The following is a 14,789-nucleotide window of genomic DNA, read 5'->3' as shown; positions in this document are numbered from 1 at the left end:
CCTTCCCATCCCCTCCTATTTGTGCGGTCACAGTTAAGCCACGTCAACATTTTATATTCTTATTGCTTTTTATCTTATTATCTCTATAAAAAAAATTAATATAAAATGTTGACGTGGCTTAACCGTGACCGTACAAAATATGAGGGGATGGAAAAGGCACCCAAATAGGAGGGCATACAATCTGCCTCCTAGTAGCATTTTATACAAACTTGATTACATTTACTTTAGGTCATCTCCAACCGAAGGGTCCAGAGGGCCAGAGGGCCGAAAATAGCCCGAAAACCGTCTCCAACCGAGGGCTAGGCCAGAGGGCTCTGGAATCTGGGAGGGCCCCACAGAATCGGGGAGGGCTGGAGGGCTGGCCACTTCCAGCCAGCCCCGGGCTGGCCAATTTTTTTTTTGAAGTGTTGGATTTCCTGTCGGTTAAAACCGACATGAATAGTATAGAATATAATGAATTAAAGCTAACGGCTACTGAGATATTTATTAATTAGTATTAGTGTCGGTTATAACCGACACAAATACTAATTTGAATTGCAAATAGTGTCGGTTATAACCGAAACATATAGTTTGAGAAAGTTTGAATACAACGGCTAGCTGAATGTAGCTAGATGTTGTATTCAAAATTTTTTTTTTAAGTTAAACCTTTTTTTACTTCTATAAATATGGTGAAGCTCTTTCAATTCTTCACTTCATTTGCAATATTTTCTTCAATATATTTATCAATATTTCTTTCAATATATTTTTCAATATTTCCTTCATCTGCAATATTTCTTTCAATTTTTCAATAATTTCCTTCAATATTTTTTCAATAATTTAAATAATAAATTATGTTTGGCCCTATAGTCCTTTGGCCCTCGGTTGAAGACGGTTTTTTGTGACAGAGCTAAAACGAGCCCTCTGGCCCTCGATTGGAGACGGAGGCAAATATGGTCATGTACTGTTCATTAAAATATTAATATCTTTGATAATCTTTGATAGCCAGAGGGCTAAAACGAGCTCTCTGGCCAGCTATCGGTTGGAGATGGGTAATAACAGCGAGTGCTAAACAGAGACATACTGCATATCACATATATGGACAGTAAAACAGCGAGTGCTAAACAGAGACATTCTGCATATCACTTAATTAACATTATTGGCACCCAGTTTCACCCAAAGATGCATTAGTTAATTACCCAGTATATTCATTTGCTTTTTATTAAAATTCATGACACTGACATTATAGGTAAATAGTTAAACAGTTTGTTTCAATTCAGTTATTACATTTTATAAATTTCTCAATCAGAAGTGTTTCAATAAATTCAATGCATTTTTCAAACACTTTTGCAGTTAGTTGTACAAAGTATTTTTTTTCAGCTCATTCACGATACAATGCCAACAATTTAACAACCAACAATACTTCATTTAACTTAAACTTCATTTGAAAAAGGCACAATAAATCTTTTTCCCTGCTGAAAAAACCAACAAATATAACCATGCAAATCTATTATATAAACAAATTACCATAGTTCACCCTAATGCTATACAAATTAGGTTGCTGATATGTTTCCTCATTTTTCCATTGGTAATTTGTATTTTCAGTTATTTACCATTCTTGAATAATAAGTGAAGTAAATTGTAGCAATGGTCTCTCAACTTTAATCAAATTGGAGCAATGGTCCTCAACTAAAAATTCATTACCATTGGTCATTCAACTCATCAAAATATGTAGGTATGGTCTTTTTCGTCAACTTCGTTAGAATTTTGTCAAAATAAGTTATGTTGGAATGATCATTACTACAATTGGGCTCTCTCAACTCATCAAAACGTGTAGATATGTCATTTTTGTCAACTTTGTCATAATTTTGTCAAAATGAGTTATGTTGGAAGGACCATTGCTATAATTGGGTTAAAGTTAAGGGATCATTGCTCCAATTGGTTTAAAGTTGAGGGACCATTTCTCCAATTGGATTAAAGTTGAGAGACCAATAATAATGGATTTTTAGTTGAGGGACCATAGCTGCACATTTTGATGAGTTAAGGGACTAATGGTAATGGATTTTTAGTTGAGGAACCATTATTGCTCCAATTTAGTTAAAGTTAAGGGACAACTGCTACAATTTACTCTAATAATTTTTTGTAAAGACTTATTCTATTCAACTTTTTTTTTTTCAATCTCTGTACCTTGTGGTCTTCTATCATATGATTAGAGTTCCATCTAATTACAAGTTTTAATATAGCTTTTCTAATGGATTAGAAAAAAATTATGTCGTCGTTGATTTTGCGCATGCCCACTTTGCCAAAATTACAAGGTATGCTACCACTCCCCATAATCTTCATATGTATAGTGTGCATATTTTTAACCAACATTATAGAACCCGTGTTGTGCTAAAATTTTGAATACCATGGTTAAAAAACTTATCATAAATTGGAAGTCAAAAATTCCATTACAATTTTTTACAGTGGGTTTCCTATTTCCTTTTTTGTTATTCTGCAAGAAACCAATGCCTTTCCATGCTGGAGAGTTAATGTGTACTCAAGAATTAGCCTTTTTCTTTCATTGTTTCGTTATAGTATTATATCTCATTGCACATTTGTAAAAAAAAAAAAAACAAAATACATCTGTTGTCTCCTGGAAAAAAAAACAAGAATTATAGGCAGGCAAATCACTTCTATAAACAAATTAACATTGTTCATCCAAATGCTATACAACCTATGTTACACATTTGTTTCCGCATTTCTTCCACAAACCCCATGATTAGTTGGCTTTTGTGGAAGAATCTGAGGAAACTATTTTAAATTCTGTGTGTTTAACAAGTTAATGGTGGGCCCTGAATTGGATTAAAGCAGAGATTATAGTGTTGTGGATATGAAATTTTGAATGCATAATGGATTTCTGTGGCGATTAAGACCTGAATTGGATTAATTATTTTTAAGGGGTTTTAATTAGGGTTTTGGCTTTGGGTGTTGGTTGCTGCAACTTTCAGGTAGTAATTGTGTTGTGAAGGTAAATGAAGATGATAAGTGGAGCTTTAAGTTTTAGTGTTTGTGTATTAGCTGAGATGAATGGGTCTTGGTCCATTTGCTTGGTTCCTCGAAGAGTACAAGAGGAATTGAAATGTATTGTGATGCATGATTATGTTCCTCTGAGAAAATTTTCAGTGCATTGATGGTTTTCTGTCGAGTCTCGCAATTTGGTGAGTGTTGCAGGAATCTGTGTTTGCTTTAATCCTAAATTAGGGTTTTATTTGAAAGCTCTGTGTAAATGCTATATTGAAAGCTCTGGTTGCAAGTCTCTGATTTTTTTAATCGGTTACGGGGCAAATGCAAAGGTAACTGGCTTCAGGAAAATGGTATGAAGATTGGCTATTTTGCACACTACACAGCCAAGTAAATATAGCCCAAAAGCTGAAAAGCCCAAAAACTATAGATATGCACAGATTGGCTGCACACTGCACAGCAGCACATGCAAGTTATTATAGCCCAAAAACCGAAAAGCAAAAAGCACAAAAATAAAGCCGAAAAAAGCCCAAAAGCTCAAAAGTTCAAAACTATTTTCGGATTCCCAATTTGTCTTGAAAACCCAAAATTATTTCAAGATTCTCAAAAATTTGGTTTGAAATTGGTATTGAAATTGAGAATCTTGAAAATTTCGGTTTGGAAATCGAAAAAACGTTTTTGGTTCAGCATCCCATACCGAACCAGCCCAGTGTGTGGTAATCGTGGGGATGGAAGAAGTCCAGTCCGTTTCCTTTTGCTTCCAGAAACCACTAGCTCTCTCGCTGAGAACACGAACCCAGCTCGAGTTCTCTCTCTGAACCAGCTCGAGTCCTTAGGTAACTCATCTTCTATTTTTCTCTGGTTTATTTTCTCTGTGTTATCTGTCTTCGTGAGCTGTCGTTCTCACTTTTCAACAACGTTTCTCCTCTTCTCCACTGTTTTTCCGTTTTCTCTGAACCAAAGAACGATGGAAGGGCAATGAACTCAGATCAAATTCAAATCGAATCCGACACATTCATACAATGCAATCAACGATCAGTGCCTTCTCCAAATCTTCCTCCTCCTCTTCTTCTTCACCCAAACCAGTAACTCCAGCTCCGATTGTTACTGATGGAAACGACGGCGAATTGACTGTCTGGGAAAAGACGCAGCACCAATACTGTAACACCTATAGGCGAAGAGCTCCAAACCCGCAAAGTTATTCTTTTTTTTTTTCTGGGCTTTGAGGTGTTTGGATGCCAAGAAAAAGTTTTTCATTTTTTTCGTTATTTTGTTTCTGGGTTCGCTTCGATTAAGAGAACTAAACGGGTTTTGTATGAATTTCAAATCTGGGATGCCCTTGCAGAAAATTTTAAATTTTTTTATTTAAATTTTAGTTTTTATGAATATTTTGTATTGATTCACTGGCCCCTTTTTTATTCGTTGGATTTTGTTTCCCTTCCAATCTTTTCTTTGCGTACTAAATTAGTGGAAGGGACAAAAGTTCAGTTCACCAATTGCTAGTGAAACCCTTTTCGGATAATAATTCTGGGAAGCCGGAATGGACCACATTGAGAATAACAGTGATCAAGAACAAGAAGAAATGTTATGCTCAGTTCTATTTAGACTTTGGTCAATTTGATTTCAATATGCTCCACGTGCAGGGTCACGTTTAGAATGATTTCGAGAATATCTGACTCATTCTGTGATTTAGTCATGTATGATTGTCAAATTCTTTTTTTTTTTTTCTCTGTGTTACCCTGTTATTTACTGTCAAGTATTATTCGGGGATTAATTCAAACTTGGGACTATATAAGATAAAAATTACACCAGATTTAGTGAAAATACTATCTTCATCATGAAAATAACGAGTTAATGAATATATTCTAACAAAGTTTCAAAGTAATCCGACAAAATGAGGAAGCATCCTTATCCATTACTGAAATATCCCGAGTTCTTCTGCTTACTAGATTTTACAAGTAAATATCCTGAATGTTCATGTTATGTCTCTATTAGATATGTATATATTGTTTACAACCCATATATATTGTTTACAACCCTACTATCCCTATTCAATTGTTAGGCGAACTGTTGTAGGTCGATTATAATCTTTGCTCTGGAGGTTGTGTTTTAGATGAACTTTGTTTTGGCTGTTTTAGATTACACCTTTGTTCAATGCTTTGCAGGAAGAGTATGGTTCAACTTCCATATCAGATGATCTATTTCGAAAGCTTGCCAAGATATATGAGTCTGATGTGGCTGAATTACCCCCTTTGGACTGTGTTAGTTGCCATTTTTCTTTCTTTATTTTCTTTATATCACATTATGAAGCAGATGCAGCAATATATGGTAGAGGACGAGGGCTGAATTATTCTGAGTTTTTGGTGCTTTCCGTTGTTCTGCTTCCAAAAAAACAATGAAGAGACTGGTTGCTTTGAGGGGTACGACCTTTATTCATTCAATTTAATGCATTATGTTGTTTAGTGTGATGAGTAGGATTCTTTACTAGAAATGACAAGTAGAAAGGCCGATCTAGATGTTTCTCAATTAGAATAATAGCAATCTTCGTACTTGTGCAACTACTTTGGAAGATCAAGTTGGAGGCTTTTAGATACTTTCGAAAATAAAATGTTTCCTTTGTTCAAGTGGTGCTTATTTTGATTGCATTTCCATGAGCAGGATCTTGCCGGTGATATGTTGTCTCTGCATGAATATTTTTGGGTCATATATTAAAAGATTACGATGTTTTCATATTTTTTGGATCATATTTTTCAAAGATTACGATGTTTTCATCTTTTTTACGCTGTCTTTTGATATAACACAATGTCGTTTGTACTTTCCGCACATTTCTAACAACACATCCATTGCAGGTCACTGAAGCTGATATCTAAGTGTTCAAAGCAAACTAGAAGGGATCTGATTCGAGAAGAAGGATTTGATTGATCTTTACAGCCAATGCAAAGGGCATATGAATAGGTATTAGCTTTATTTATCACTGCATTTATCTTTTTGGTCATTTGGATTCCTGTTTTTGTTTGATACTTATAGTTCAATCCCTTGCAGACTGTTCTATTCAATGATAGGTTATGATCCTAAACTCGATTCACATCGTTTCAAGGAAATTCTTATGAGGCAATAGCTACAGGTGCTTATGTTTATTAAGCTTCAGTTTCATAGTGAAATTTCTGGGATTTTGGTTCATGTTTTTATTTTAGGTGCTTTAATATAATGTTTATATTTATGTGATTGAAGGTTTTACTTGGTTAAGGTATAAGATCAATTAAGATAATATTAATTTTTAGTAGTGTATTTTCACCTTCCAGCTACCAGTTTGTTGTTTGGCACTGTAAATTTTTAAGTACAATAACAACAAAGCCTTTTCCCATCAAGTGGAGAAATTTTTAAGTACAACGCACAAGAAAAATATTGTTAGTGTTTTGCTTCCATTCTGCTTGCTTTGGAGAAACTGACTCAAACTTAGCTTATAAAGATACTAAAGTTGCATAATCTTTTATGCAGTTTTCAATCCGCAACAACACGCGCAGGCACAAGTGTCTAGTGCCTCCAAAACAAAAAGATTCGTGTGGGTTCTAGTGCACCAAAAACAAAATCAAATAGAATTATCCGGAAATGGAACATTATAAAATACTATAGAGGTATTTGTTAGTTTGCTTCCCGAACTTGTATTGAGTTGTCAATTTCATCCCTAAACTTTAATTTTAGCCGGTTACCATCCTAAACGTTTATAATTAGTTAATTTTTCTCTTAAACTTTAACTTTAGCCGATTACCCCCCTCTAAATTTTATAAATAGCCAATTTCCCTCCTAGCGTTAGATTTTAAAATTTTTCATTCAATTTTCATCCATCCAATTTTTCATTCATTTTGCCTCTATACAAATATCATGTGTTGTGCGTGTGATTAAAATGGATGAAAAGTTTTAAAATCTAACATTAGGAGGGAAATTGACTATTTATTAAAGTTCAGGGGTAATTGGCTAAAATTAAAGTTCAAGAGGGAAATTGGCTAATTATACAAGTTCAGGTGGGCAATCGGCTAAAATTAAAGTTCAGTGGGGAAATTGGCAGCTCTATACAAGTTTGGGGGGCAAATTGACAAATATGCCTACAATAAAATTTGGGGCAGGCTGTAACTCAACGAGGGGCAAATCGACAAATATGCCTACAATATATATATATATATATATATATATATATATATATATATTTAGGGCCTCACACTTAAAGGCTTTCGTCTAAGTAGAGTTATTCATAAAATGTCTTCGCCTTTTAAAACATTGATATTTAGTCAAGTTTAAGAATAGTTAAAGGAAAAGAGAAAAAGAAATGAAGAGGAAGCACCGACAGTTTCTTCTCTTGTTGGAAAATTGTACACCAAGTAAATTCAGGAAGCATCAAATACTTGCAGTGCTAGGTGATAAAAGTCATTTCCAAAATCAAGATCAGTGGGTCATCTTTTGCTAGGTGATAAGAATGACTTTCTTATGTTGTACGTCCACAGCTGGAAACCGAAAAACGAAAAGGGAAGTGAGTATGGAATAGCTGTTGTGAACTTTTTTGCTGTTGGTATAGAGGATAACAAGTGTAAAGGGGAGATAAGTAACAAATTAAAGAAAAAGGGTGAAGAGAATTTTCTTTGTAATTTAGCAAGTGTAAAGGGTAGAGTAGAGAGTTGTGGTCACAGAAGAAGTATCTTCTTTTGGAAGCTATTGTACTTTCCAAGTTAAACATGGTTTACTTGCCATAATAAATATGAAGACAACCGTCAGTTGTTAATTGCCACTCATATCAGGAAGAGAAGAAATGGCTTCTACCGTGCACTCAGAAGCGGTGCCTTATATCATGGATGACAACGAGATCAAGAGTATGGACACAGAGAAGATCAAGAAATACTTGTTCCGAATTGCCATGCAGAGCAAGTGGGAAGAAGTTGTTAGAACCTATACGCTCAACCAGAACGCTCACGGGGCAAAAATCACCAAGTCAGGTGACACAGCACTACACATAGCAGTATCCGATGGCCAAGAAAAAAGTGTTGAAGAGCTAGTAAAACTGATTACTGTAAAGGAGCTTGAAATTAAAAACGAGCGAGGGAATACCCCTCTCCACGTCGCGGCATGGATGGGAAACGAGACGATGTGTTCATCCATTGCCAACGATCATCCATCATTGGTCGGTGCTCAGAATGTAGACAATGAGACTCCTCTATTCTTGGCTGCTGTCTATGGTAAAAAAGATGCCTTCTTACTCATGCACCACATCTATACCCCTACCTTTGGAGATGATCCTCAGAAACGCTACAATTATTGTAGGAGAAATGATGGTGATACCATCTTGCATTGTGCAATTTCCGGGGACTACTTTGGTAATTAGCCCTTAACTTGATCACTTCCATGTATCTCACCTATATATTCGCTTATGATATGTAAAATAAATAACAATGTGTACCTTGTTTGTTGACAGATTTGGCATTTCAGATAATTCACTTGTATGAAGGTCTTGTTAATTCTGTCAATGCGCAAGGCTTTTCCCCTCTCCATCTTCTGGCTACCAAGGCTTCTGCCTTCAAAAGCGGTAGCCACCTCGGCCTATTCCAAAAAATTATTTACTACTGTGAGTATTACTATAGAATTATTATTGGTAACATTGAAAAATAATTACATGTATCACCTTACTCATTCTTCTTTGTATATATATGGTAATTTGGAAGGTATTTATGTTGATGAGCTCAGGGCGGAGCGATGGGATCCATGTAATGAGGGGATAATTAAGACATTCAAAGAGGAAAAGAATCCCAAATATCCAGAAAACTACCAGACTTGCATCAACTTCATTAGGTTGTTCAGAACATCAATTCTCAGAGGTAGCGGAATTCAAAATCAAATATCTCAAAATACCTCAATTGTTTGAGTATTTCTCCTGCAAACTTCACGCAATCATAGAAGTATAATCATAGCCAAGTGATTATAATTTATCTTCATTTTGCAGTTATCAAAAACGCCTTCCAAGCCAATCAGAGACAGAGAGGAGAAAAAAAATCAGCAGATCCAGAGAACCAGCGTACTCCCAACACTTCAAATTCAGGTAACTTCTAAGAAAGCCATGCTGTGTAACCTTTCTACATTTACACTTTATTATAAGGTGCTTCAAGAAGGATATATAAAATTGTTTCCTCATTCTAGTAAAGGGAAAACTAAAAGTCCTCCTTCTCTCCAAACGTGAAATCATTTTGGTGTACAAATGTCACAATTGAAACCGTTCATTCTCTTTATCATCATCTAAAGATAAGTACTAAAAAATTCAGGAGTGGTGATATCCACACACCCATTTTTATCTCTCACACCCTTCTCAATTTTTGTCATTGGATCAAATAAATTGAAAAAGATCAATGGATGAAAATTAACAAAGGTGTGTGAGAGGTAAAAAAAGAGTATGTAAATAGCACTACCCAAAATTAATTTGATTTAGAGATCACTGTATAATCATCCATATGTGTCAAAAAATCGACGATTATGATAATATCATTTTCATGATAAACCGTCAATTCTTTGAAAATGCCTCTACATCGAATAGAGTTTTCTAGAGATGGTGATGATTAAAGAACTTGATCAGTTTTTATTAATTATGACGTCTGTACACTAAAATGATGTCATGTTATAATGGTGGATAGAGACTTTCCTTTCTTCCTAGGATGTGATCGTAATTTCCATTCAAGAATCAAGATTAATATTTTTCGTTTTTAGTAAATTACATCTTACAATATCAATTTTAGGTCACATAACAAACGCATACCTTATCTTTTGAATATGGCAATGTTATACGTCAATTTACGAATTTGTTGCAATATTAGACCTCATTGAAAAAATCCGTCGATTGTCTATTAACTGCTGACGTGGCGGACGCATAACCCACTTCCTTGCATATGGTCCAATATCCTAGTAGATATGGTATTGGGTTTTCACCCATGTGTCCCTAGTTCAAAACTTTTCCCCTAAATTATTGTAATAGTTTTGAACCATTTCCCCTTTCCTTAATAATAATAAATTACAAAAAAATAAAAAATTAATGATTTTTTAGTCTAAAAAAAATTAAAATTAATAAAAGAAATTGCCTCCTCTTTCTCCATCAAGCAACTCTCTATGCATTTCTCTCATCCCCGCAGCTCCAACCGCAGCACCCACCACCGAAGCCTCCAACCAAATGAATGGTGATGTAAACAATTTGAACCTCCTTCCTTCTCCTCCTCCATCTCCAGCTCCCTCCCATCGAAACCTTCTACGACGGTATCCTGGGTACCATTGTCATCGGGGAAGGCGAATCAGTGGTGGGCACCTGCCCATTTGGCTGAATTATGACTGCTGACGTTGAGGATGGAGACGGTGACTCCTGGTCCTCGGGGATGAAGACATCGATGGGCGGGGATGGAGCTTGCGTGCACAACTCTGTCAAGCTGCTTAGTCGTCAAGGGATCGATTTCGAGCAGATCCAAAATTTCGGGTGGACTTGATCCGGTTCACAGAACTGACGATGTCATCAAGGCTCGTCTGCAACGACGTTGTTAACTGGGTAAATAGGCCTCATCGAGCCTCGTCGAAAAATAAACCTCGTCAGGGCTATAGATCTGAGGTGACCAACGGGTGGGGGTGGCGGTGATGAGACCTGGATGTGGGTGATTGGCGAATATGAGGTGATTTGGGGCTGAGGGTGGCGGTGGGGGAGTGGGTTGTGGTTTTGGTGGTGAAGGAAGGAAGTAAAGAGGGGGAGAGACATATGGAGTGGGTGATGGGATGGTAGGGGTGGGATTTGGATCCTCTCCTGAGCAGGAGATCAGGATCCTCGGATCAAATAATATGGACCATTGGATTTTGATCTAACGGTTAAAAATAAAAGATCTCTCTAAAGTTATAATAATTATAGCAGTTTGATTAAAATTTAACGGGCCATGTTGTTTGATCCCGAGGATCCTGATCTCCTGCTCAGGAGAGGATCCAAATCCATAGGGATGGGTCACACAGTTTTTTTATAAGCAAATTTAAATGATTTTATCCTTAATTTAGTTTTTTTCTTAACCTAGTTGAGTGAGGAAGCGATCCCCACATCTGTCACATCAACAGTTAATAAATAAATTGACGGATTTTTTAACAGAGGTCTAACGTTACAACGAATTCGTAAGTTTATATATAATATTACAATGTTTAAAAGATAAAGTACAAGCTTGTTATGCGATCCAAAGTTGAAGTGATAAAAATGTAATTTATCCTCTCTTTTTTTTACACATTTGAAGAAAATCTTAGTCCAGAAAATTGTATATGCAGGGTCAGAATCCAATGATCCAAGTCAAGGACACCAAAAGTTTCCCAGAAACTACAAAACCTGCTTTGAGTTTGTCAAGGTTATATCAAAGGCAATGCTGATTGTTCTTGGATTAGGTAATAAAGCCACCATACACTTTTCATTTTATCTCCTAATCTCTCTTATTTAGTACGTAATTTTCTTTATCTAATCATTATTATATGTTGTTTACAGGGTCTACGGAGATAAGAAAGATAAGGGAAAAGAAAAGAAAACACAAATGGTCTGTTCAGATCATGGACGAACTCTTAGATCGAGCTAGCATGTATGAGTATGAAGACAGTGGTATGGATCCGCAGGCCCACAAAGACAATGATGAGACCAAACCTTATGAACTTGTTGATGGCCGCGCCGTCTTCACGCTCCCCGAGAGCGACAGTGAAATTGTGACTAGCAGCACTTACCCCATGCCTGAACAGGGGGCTGAGAAGCCAAATAATGGTAAAGAAAAAATCCCAGAAGGTAACAGCTATTTTACTTGCTTAATTAGAATTTATGGTGACCCCTCGCAACAACCATAATAGTGAAACTAAAGTTGCTTAGCTACTTCAAATCCTAGGGTGCTAATCCTAATTAAAAGCAAAATATGAAAATAATAAAATTCTAAAAAATACCCTCAAAACTTGAAACAGTGTTTTCACGACACAATAATTGGCAATACGTAATTTGTCATATTTACAAAAGGAAAAAGTTGAAAAATAAAAGGTTTAGGATAAATTTAGAATTCTCTACAATTTCAAAATTTTCTAATAGAATTTTTTCAAATATTTCATTCTTCTTTATAACGAGGTATTTATAAGATTACAAATGAGCAATACTAGGAAATAAATCAAAACAATCATTTGTCTAGAAGACAAGGAACCTATACCAACTAATCATTCATATGTGTCAAAAAATTGACGGTTATGATAACAAATATATTCTTCAAGATGAACCATCAATTTCTTTGAAATGACCTCCAAATCGAATAGATTTTTCTAGCGATGATGATGATTAAAGAACATTAACAATTTTGCTTAGTTATGACATTCATACAATGAAATGATCTCCCGTTATAATTTTTTATGGAGACTTTCCTTTGTTTGGAAAGTATTGTCCCTTCAGGAGTCAATACTAATATTATTATTTCACATTTGACAGGAGTAGAAATCCTAGACCTATCTTAACCTACCCTCCAAAATATAGGGAAGCAAATTAGGGTTTAGGGTTTATAATATTTTTTTCTTGAACAAACGATATTATCTACACTAAGTGATAGGGGGTAGGCTTAATCTTACAATGGACTAGTAATAATGTGATTTAACTTCACTGAACCTAAGACTTCTAACAAGTGAAGAGGAAATTTTATATATGTTGTTGGTATTCAGACCATCATCCAACCTAATGAAATCTAGAATTAAAGATTAGAAAAAAATGAAGAGATCTGCCAAGGCTATAGGGCAGCAACATTACAATTCATCACTGACATACATGTGGCAGCATATTAGAGTTTAAATAAAAAATCCAAATTATCAAACTAGACTTACAAAAAGACAGCAGATTATTAAATTTAGCATATGCAGGGTCAAAATCCATTGTTGCTCAAGGTCAAGGAGACCAAAAGATTTCCGTAAAGTACACCACCTGCTCTGAGTTTGTGAAGCTTTTATCAAAGGAACTGCTGGATCCTCTTGGCTTAGGTAATAAAACCACCATGCACTTTTCATTTTATCTCCTAAATCTCTTTTTTTTTTTTTTTTTTTTTTTAACAAACGACATTATTTACATTAAGAAGCAAAGAATTAGTTTAATCTTATAATGAACTAGCAATAATGTGATTCAGTTTCGTTTTTTGTGAGAATCGAACCTAGAACTTCTTACAAGTGAAGAGGAAATTTTATATTTGCTGTTGGTATTCAGACCATCATCCAACCTAATCAAATCTAGAATTAAAGATTAGAAAAAAAAATGCAGAGATGTGCTAAGGGTATAGGGCAGCAACATTATAATTCATCTCTGACATACATGTGGCAGCAGATTAGAGTTTAAATCAAAGTTCTAATTACCAAACTAGACATACAAAAAGACAGAAGATTATTAATTTTAACATATGCAGGATTAAAATCCGTTGTTGATCAAGGTCAAGGAGACCAAAAGATTCCCGTAAACTACAACGACTGCTTTGAGTTTGTCAAGCTTTTATCAAAGGCAATGCTGATTGTTCTTGGCTTAGGTAATAAAGCCACCATGCACTTTTCATTTTATCTCCTAATCTCTCTTATTAGATACATAATTTTCTTTATCTAATCATTATATGTTGTTTAAAGTCTACGCAGATAAGAAAGATAAGGGAAAAGAAACCCATACCAAATCAAATCATATCAAAATCTTAATTAATCATGTAAAATCACTAATTAAATCAAATCCTTAAACTACTTTTTTTTTTCCCAAACACAAATTAAAGCCGTTGATCACTTGGCAAACTTGGGACCAAAATAGAATTGGGTTTTCATGCTCCTTAAGAATTTTTTTCATTTACCCCGTAACACAAGTCAGTATACCACGTATTATAATATAAGTGAAAAGATAACTTATTTTTTAATCTCTCCACTTGTATTATGACAATACATGTAGTGTACTAGTGTTTTGTTTACTTTGAAAATTTTCTCTTCAATCCTCACACTTATCCGTTATATAGAAAATGAGATTATCCTTAAATAAGATGAAATTTAGAAAAATGTCTCATACAAGATTAAAAATTAATTTTGGTCCCTAGACCATCTGCATTTAATGTCTTTTTTATTTATAACTTTATGATGTCCATGAATTAAATTTTATGAAACTCATTTGGATTCAAATGAATTATCTTTTATTTCTTGACATTTCGTATCACCAATTTATTGTAAGTATCTTATATAAGAAAATATTTTGATAGAGACTTTTCGGTACACTTATATTTTTGCATATTTTCTTATGTGCCACTTACAATGTACTTAGGTACGGATGTTTCGGTATACTAGTTTAGTATAATATGTTGACATACAGACATTTTGGTACACTAGTTGAGTATAAAATATTTAGGTACGGACATTTTGGTATACTAGTTTAATATAATATGTTTAGGTACAGATTTTTCAATACACTTAGCTTTTTGTATATGTTTTTATGTGCCACTAATGCATCATACTATATTAGGTACAGACATTTCAGTATACTAGTTAGTAAAATATATTATGGTAAAGACGTTTATGTACACTATCTAGAGGAAGTTAAACAAAATTAATGAATTAAAATGTGTATAATAATAAATTTAAAATTTAATGTGGAGACATTAAATAAGATATCCATTAAATATTAAAACAAAAATATAATATCAATTTGATTTGTTTTTTTTTTTTTTTGAACAAGCATATTATCTAGAATCGAACATAAGAACTCTCACTGACAAGTGAAGAGGAATACCATTAGACCGTACTAAGTG

At 34.6% G+C, this 14,789-nt stretch overlaps 2 protein-coding genes across 5 annotated transcripts in view; both read left to right on the top strand.

The window, feature by feature from the left end:
- The window catches only part of LOC126616695 (ETO1-like protein 1), a 93,185-nt gene that overhangs the window by 5,800 nt on the left and 72,596 nt on the right, over positions 1 to 14,789 (top strand). The window lies entirely within an intron of this gene.
- The window catches only part of LOC126616696 (uncharacterized), a 103,849-nt gene that overhangs the window by 30,364 nt on the left and 58,696 nt on the right, over positions 1 to 14,789 (top strand). Inside the window, exons 1-8 of one of the 4 annotated variants that reach the window (XM_050284788.1) lie at positions 7,612 to 8,342; positions 8,441 to 8,590; positions 8,688 to 8,840; positions 8,966 to 9,061; positions 11,293 to 11,406; positions 11,504 to 11,791; positions 12,892 to 13,008; positions 13,425 to 13,541. The exons of 1 other annotated variant lie outside the window; for it this stretch is intronic. In XM_050284788.1, coding sequence (XP_050140745.1) covers positions 7,781 to 8,342; positions 8,441 to 8,590; positions 8,688 to 8,840; positions 8,966 to 9,061; positions 11,293 to 11,406; positions 11,504 to 11,791; positions 12,892 to 13,008; positions 13,425 to 13,541 — 1,597 coding nt within the window. In that variant the 5' untranslated portion in view covers positions 7,612 to 7,780. Of the gene's footprint in view, positions 1 to 6,019; positions 6,104 to 7,611; positions 8,343 to 8,440; positions 8,591 to 8,687; positions 8,841 to 8,965; positions 9,062 to 11,292; positions 11,407 to 11,503; positions 11,792 to 12,891; positions 13,009 to 13,424; positions 13,542 to 14,789 lie in introns of those variants that run through there. 2 more of the 4 variants (XM_050284790.1, XM_050284789.1) reach the window with 2 other exon arrangements.

Source organism: Malus sylvestris, chromosome 3, assembly GCF_916048215.2.
Source record: "Malus sylvestris chromosome 3, drMalSylv7.2, whole genome shotgun sequence".
NCBI classification, from domain to species: domain Eukaryota; kingdom Viridiplantae; phylum Streptophyta; class Magnoliopsida; order Rosales; family Rosaceae; genus Malus; species Malus sylvestris.
The sequence above is the reverse complement of the archived record's forward strand: the minus strand, read 5'-3'. Positions and strand labels throughout refer to the sequence as shown.